The 6,618-nt window shown below is 54.9% G+C and overlaps 2 protein-coding genes across 2 annotated transcripts; one reads left to right on the top strand and one right to left on the bottom strand.

The window, feature by feature from the left end:
- The first annotated feature begins 33 nt into the window (after positions 1-33).
- Positions 34-896, top strand: PIN4 (protein (peptidylprolyl cis/trans isomerase) NIMA-interacting, 4 (parvulin)). The gene is given in 3 exon segments (XM_010073215.1): positions 34-110; positions 112-160; positions 724-896. Coding segments are annotated over 3 exon segments (237 nt in total). The 5' UTR covers positions 34-81; the 3' UTR covers positions 883-896.
- A 2,215-nt stretch (positions 897-3,111) lies between these two features.
- On the bottom strand, positions 3,112-6,615 carry ERCC6L (excision repair cross-complementation group 6-like; the record flags this gene model as incomplete). The annotated part of the gene is made up of 1 exon (XM_010073226.1): positions 3,112-6,615. A coding segment is annotated over one exon (3,504 nt), but the record flags the coding sequence as incomplete, so codon positions are not given.
- Between the last annotated feature and the right edge of the window lie 3 nt (positions 6,616-6,618).

Below are 6,618 nucleotides of genomic sequence, written 5' to 3'. Positions count from 1 at the left end.
GGCCGGTCCCCTCTCCACGGGTCCGTTCCGCTGCCCCTCTCCCAGGTTCGGCACATCCTGTGCGAAAAGCACGGCAGAGCCATGGAGGCCATGGAGAAGCTCAAGCCCGGGCTTCAGCGAAGTGGCGTCGCAGTACAGCGAGGACAAGGCCAGGCAAGGGGTGTGTGCTCGGGGAGGGGAGCGGCCTGGGGACAGCGGGGACAGCGTCGCAGGGGCCTGTGGACAGCGGGGACAGTGTCGCGGGGGGTCGCGGGGGCCTGGGGACGGGACAATCGGGGTCCTGGTCTCCTGCGGGCCATCGCCGCTGTTAGCACTGCGTGCTTGAAGGAGACCGCTCTTGGGAAGCTCTTGGCAGGTGCCCCCATTGTTTCGGGAGCTTTGAGCGCAGCACCCCCAGCATTCCCCGCGGGATGGGGAAAGGCACAAGGAGGCGCTCGCTGGTCGCTCAGCCAGAAATACGGATTTGCAGCAGAGCTGAGGCGCATGAGACCCACACAGCTCAGGCAGGGCAGAGCCCGAGCTGCCACGGCGTTAGCCGGCTGGCGGAGAGGCAGCCCTGTGTGAGGAGCTCTTCCTCTGCGTGCTGTCCTCCCTTACAGCAGTGTGTCAGATGCTGTCGACAGGTTTTTCCTCTCCCGCAGCCACATCACCCACCCTCCCTGCTGATGCTGCACTGCTGCAGTGAGATTCCCAAAGCTTAACCCCAGTGGTTCCTTTTTCCAGGGAGACTTGGGCTGGATGACCAGAGGCTCCATGGTGGGACCTTTCCAGGAGGCAGCGTTCGCCTTGCCCGTCAGCAGCATGGACAAGCCAGTGTATACAGACCCTCCGGTCAAAACAAAGTTCGGGTACCACATTATCATGGTGGAAGGCAGAAAATAAAATGTGAATGACCATTGCCTTGTTGGGTGCTTGAATCCTGGGAGCTTCCCCAGCACCTGGACCTTGGAGCGAGTCGGTGATGCCCAGCAGTATGCCTGGAGGCAGCCACCAGCCCTGCTGCCACAGCAGGATGCAGAGATTACAGCTGGCAGGGAACAGGGCTCTGCCTAGAGAGGTAAAGCGTTCCCTGGAAAAGGTGAAATCAGAGCTTTTCACAGTTGTTGAAATCTGCTTTGTCTGGCCCCTTGCTATTCCTGTTGCAGAGACAGTGACCTGTCCACCTGAATGAGGTGCTCGGGCTTTTATCTGAGAATTTACATGAGCCAGAAAGGGAAATAGGGGTTCCCTCGGGCCTTCATCTTTATCCCTGTCCCTGCCAGGGAGGATGCAGACAGCTCCTGTGCTGCAGGTCCTGCTCCAGAGCTCAGACGTGGCCTGGGAGGACAGTCCCTTTGGCAGGGGGTGGGTGACACTGCAGCTGGGGTCTGTGGGGGCTCTGGCAGTTCCCTGGCAGAGGAGGGGGTCAGGTGGGGCTGGGGGCACCCGGGCCGAGCAGCGGTGGGACGGGGAGTCCTCCTGAACACAGAGTGACCCGAACCTAAAGCTGCCTCTGACCCACATGAAGCTGGGGGAAGAAACTCTGTAACTTGGGCTGGAGTGAGAGAAAAGCCGCTGAGCGCTTGCTGTGTTCCCCCACTGCTGGCTGTGCGGTCCAGGGCTCAAGCACAGCAGCCTGCGCCTCGTCCTGGTGAAACCACCCAGAGGACAGCGTGATGGATGCGGATGAGGCAGCGCCTTGCGTCTCCTACCCCCTGGGTCTCGGCAATAAACGCCCCAGCCCGGTGATCCCCGGGTGCTCCAAGAGGCACGTTCTGCCACTGGACACCGGCTCTGTCTGCAGGCGACGATCCGCAGCATCACCAGAGAGAACAAAAGGCCTTTCCCAAGAGCATGTACGAGAGGTGAGACCCAACCCAGGGCAGGTTTTTCTCCTCCCTCCCTTTTTGGGATGTTTGTTTTGTGCGGAAAGCACAGAGGAATGATTGCAAAGCTCTAGTTGGTTAATATTTTGTTAGGAAAGGCAGACAGCCCTTTCTACAGGCTGGGAGCAGATGTGTCCTCGTTTAAGGGATGCTCTATTAATAAACTGCGTGTTTCCAGGCTACCAGAGCTTTGTTATAGCCATTAGCAGAAGCACATTGGCCCATCTCCTGTACCACCAGGATGGTTGTTTGTTTGTCACGTCTCCTAGCACAAAGGGTTCAGATTCAGCAGCTCATTTTCCCGTGTCCCTTGCTGTCACGCTGGAATACAGAAGGCAAACGTGCCGGGCACTGAACATGCACGGGGCCTGAGGAAGCACCAGAACTCCCTCCCACCCTGTCCCAAGGAGGGGACGTGTGGCAGGTGGGCAGCGGTGAGCGGACCCAGGCCCGGTTCATGGCAGCGTGGTGGCGGAGGGTGAGCACTGCTGAAAGCCACAACAAGGTCCTGCTGGTGTTAAACTTGCCTGGTTCTGACCCATGAACCCAAGTCATCATGCCTACAGCACCCCAGAGCAATATTTAATCTTCCACAGCTAAACTGAACGTGGGAAGAGGGCTAGAGGGACGGGAGCAGTGGTTCAGTGTCAGACCCAGCACCACGTGGAGGCTGTGCTGGCATCCCGTGCTTGGAGGAGTTACAGCAGCAACCAACTGGTTTTTGGGGTGTTTCTTTTTTTTTTTCCTTCTCCACAGCAAATACATTCTCAGACCAACTTCAAACCAGGCTGCAGTAGTTCTGCTCTCTCCTCTGCAGCAGCATCCAGCTGTTCGAGTGCAGGAGGGAGGAACTACAGCAGCTGCCCTGGACGCACAGCCTTGGCCTCCTCGCAGGAGAGAGGCAGGGACAGGCTCTGAAGGCAGAACCATGAAGCCAGGGCTGCAAGCTTGCAGAGGGGTTCAGACAAAGCAGAATTTTTATTCAATAATGAGACAGGAGCATGAACTGTTTTCATCTTTGTGAACCCAGTCCCCAGTGAAGTCCCTTCCCCAGCACCCGACACCGGACGGTGCGGTTCCCCGGCTGCCTCCTTGCGCAGGAGGAGATGCTGAACTCCCTCGGTCACCATGAAAGAAGTGCCTGTTGCCACCATCGGCCTTGAGCTAGTTCAGAAATCAGTGGTGCAGTGCAGACAAACATTTACTGAGAAAAAGTAAGACTGTACCGACTGAAGGCTTACATGTTTCACTTCTGGGCTAGCTGTCTGTACAAGTTTAAAGTCATGAGCATAACTTCAGGATCCCCACTTTTAACGTCAAGAGCTTGCAGGAAACAGTTCAACGCCTCCTGTAGTTTTCCAGCATCCTGAAGTTTCTTCCCACTCTCTACCAAGGCATCGTAATCGTCTGTGGCAGGTGAGGAACTCTGACCAGACTCTCTTTCGGAGACGCTTTCCTGGGTGAAGTAGTCTATCTGCTCACCTGACTGAAGCTCGGCAGGGCCAGTGGATTCCTCCTGAGACGACTCCGTCTCCTCTGCCTCGGAGGGCTCGGAGGGCTCGCTGTCTAGGTGGGAGGATTCCTCGGCTGTATCGAGCGTTTCTCCAGCAGGTTCTTCTTCAGGCTCAGCAGATTCCCCGCTGCACTCTTCAGCTTCTTCTTCCACAAGGTCGTCTTGCTCCTCATCACTGTCCTCATCATCATCTTCTTCACCAGTGGTGCCCATGATTTCTGCAATGTCCTCAACCTCGTCTACCACCTGGTTGATCAGGGATCGCCTGGAAGCCGTGGACCTGTTACCGCTGCTAGTTAGTCGGGGAGAGAAGATGGCTTTTGCTGCGCTTCTGTCACCTTTAGGAGTGGAGGTACTAATTCCTTCCAGGAACTGGTGCAGCGGGCTGTTCAGGGGAGAGGACCTCTTTTCTGGCTGGTTTTCCTCCATGACCATAACGGAACAGTCTTCATCCTCACTGTCTGAAACAATTCTTCTCAAGGATTTCTTTCTACCAAAAGCAAAGGCACCGCTGCTTTCCTCTGAGGCTTCGCTCCCTTGTGGGGAGTTGTTTGGCCCTTCTGCAGCCGTGTGACAGGGTTTTCCAGTGTCTCCATCCTCACTTAGACACGTTTTTGTTGGAGATCTATAAAAACTTCCTGCTTTCAGTTGGCAGCCGTCCTTTCCTGGGTGCTCCAGTGATCTGTCCTGATTCGAGGCATCTTGCCATTCATCGTCAGACTCCTCCAAGACCAGGTTGAAGTTAACTTGATCCTGGAGAGAAGGCACAGACATCTCCTCCAAGCTGGTTTCCAGCACATGAGACTTCTGGAGCCCAGCATGGGTTTCTGGCGTAACATTTGATAAACTTGGCACCGCGGCAGCCAGAGCTAGCTCAGGAACGTCATCCGTACCTGTCCCTGAGGCAGGATGCGGGTCAGGTGCCTGATCTGACATTTCGGCATCTCGGAACCGTTTGGGCTCCTCAGCCATACCAGACTCGTTAGAGGAACGCTGACGACGCCCAGACAGGCCACTCCCTGCCTCAGTCAAGCTCTCTGAGTTTACCTGGGAATGCCTTTTCTGCTCGAGACTCTGCCTCTCTGTATCAAGTGGCTGAAGTCCAGGTGATGATGGGATAATGCTGGAGTCAAGGTTTTGCTCAGATTCTTGCACGTTGGATTGTTCCACTGTCTTGCTAGTGTTAAGCAGCTCTGTATCCATACCGGACACATCTTGTGCCTGTTTCTCTTCATCCAAGTCATCAATAGTCAGACTTGTCATTCTGGAGCTGACATGAAGAACCTGGACGTCCTGGTCCTCGGTAAGATCGATAACTTTGTCATTTTCATGTTTATCAGCTGCTGGTGGTGAAACAAAGTGATTCATGTTGTTCAGCCCCGGAGACAACTTCTTTGGCTCGGAAATCAGTTCTGGTGGCCGTTGCCGCGTCTCTTCACAGGAATTTCTGATCCCCTCCATCCTCTGGTCTCTGAGCTGGGACTCTAACTGCACCAGCTCACGGGCTTTCTGTACCCTCCGCTGGATGTACTGATGGGCTTCTTCACTCTCCACCTGCTCCTCGTGAGCTATTTCCCTCGTGTACATCAGGTCGTGATCGGAAATGCCGAACATTTCCAGGGAGTGCAGGTAAGCAATGTGTTCGTCCAGCTGCGGGTCGGTCTTTCTTTGGGTGGCGTGCAAAGACTGCAGCTGGATCTGAGTCGCAGATGTGTGAGTATCTTCTAATGTGAAAAGCTCCCGTAGTTCCTGTTTGGAGAAATACCTAAATGGGTTCTTTTTGTCACCGGTAGTCTGTCTTATTAATGAGTCCTTAAATACTTGCCGCCTGTAGATCTTCTCTTCCACCGAGCCACAGGTAATCAGTCTGTAAATGACTACGTTCTCTTTCTGCCCGATCCTATAGGCTCTGTCTACAGCCTGAGCGTCTGTAGCTGGATTCCAGCTGGGATCAAAGATCACCACTCGGCTGGCTGCCGTTAAGGTGATACCAACGCCACCAACCTGCGTAGTGAGCAGGAAGACCGAGTAGTCTGCGTTGCTCTGAAAGGCGTTGATGCGCTTCTCCCGCTCTGTTAGGTGTGTTACTGTTCCGTCAATGCGCATGATCTTGAATCGTCTGCGGGACAAGATGTGCTCTATGATGTCCAGCATCTTCCTCGACTGCGAGAACACCAGGGTTCGGTGTCCCTCTTCTCGCAGCCTTTCCAGAAGTCCTACCAGGAACAGCATTTTCCCAGACTCCCGAATCAGGGTCTCATCAGGGAGATGATCTATTTCATTAGCACCTGAAAGCGCTTCATTGCCCCTGTGGTCCTGCTCAGGGTGCTCCTGCTCTTCCAAGCCCAGCTGGATGCATGCTCTCGCAGACAGAAGCCTGGGGTGGTCACAAAGCTTCTTCAGGACAGTCAGCTCAGCCAGAGGCGATCGGGTCGTCATCAGCACTTCTTTCACGTGATCCAGAGAGAGAAAGTTCCTGTATATTTCCTCCTGCACCGGTGACAGGTACACCCACACGACAAAGTCGTTTTTCCTGGTGAGGGATGGCATGATGGGAGCGCTGTTCTCACACGGATCCTCAGGGAGAGGAGCGTCTGGTTTGTCAGGATGGTTGGTTTTGATATCTTCTTTGGTTCTTCTGAGGAAATACGGCTTTATAATTGTCATTAGATTCTCAGATATCTTTAGCCCCAGCGCTTTCTCGCCTAGAGTTGCGTCCTTCTCCCTTGCCCTGGTAATGGGGTTCTCATATTCCATTTTAAACGTTTTGGCTGTCCCCAGGAGAGAGCCTTGGCACGCAAAGTCAAACAAGGACCACATTTCCCGCAGGTTGTTCTGCACGGGGGTGCCCGTCAGGAGGAGACGGTGCTTCGCAGGAATTGCGTACACACACCTGGTCGTTTTGTTAGATGGGCACTTGATTTTATGCGCTTCGTCGAGAATGACGTAGTCCCAGACAAACTCCTGCTCGTAGCTGCTGGCGAGCTGCTTCCAGTTGTTGATTAGCATCTGGTAGCTCGTGACCACGATGCCGTTCCTCCTCTGGACCCTCTCCAGGTTCCTGGTGCGCTCCGCCTTGCTGGTGCCGTGGAACTCCTTGACGCGCAGGCCGGGGGTCCAGCGCGCGAACTCGGCCAGCCAGCTGCTGACCAGGGTGGTGGGCATGATGAGCAGCACGTGCCGGATGAGCTCGGCGTCGAACATTCCCGAGAGGAAGGCGATGACCTGGATGGTCTTACC

This window comes from Pterocles gutturalis, unplaced genomic scaffold (genome assembly GCF_000699245.1).
Source record: "Pterocles gutturalis isolate BGI_N339 unplaced genomic scaffold, ASM69924v1 scaffold23981, whole genome shotgun sequence".
Lineage (NCBI taxonomy): Eukaryota > Metazoa > Chordata > Aves > Pterocliformes > Pteroclidae > Pterocles > Pterocles gutturalis.
Note: the sequence above shows the minus strand (reverse complement) of the source record. Positions and strands in the feature narration are given on the sequence as shown.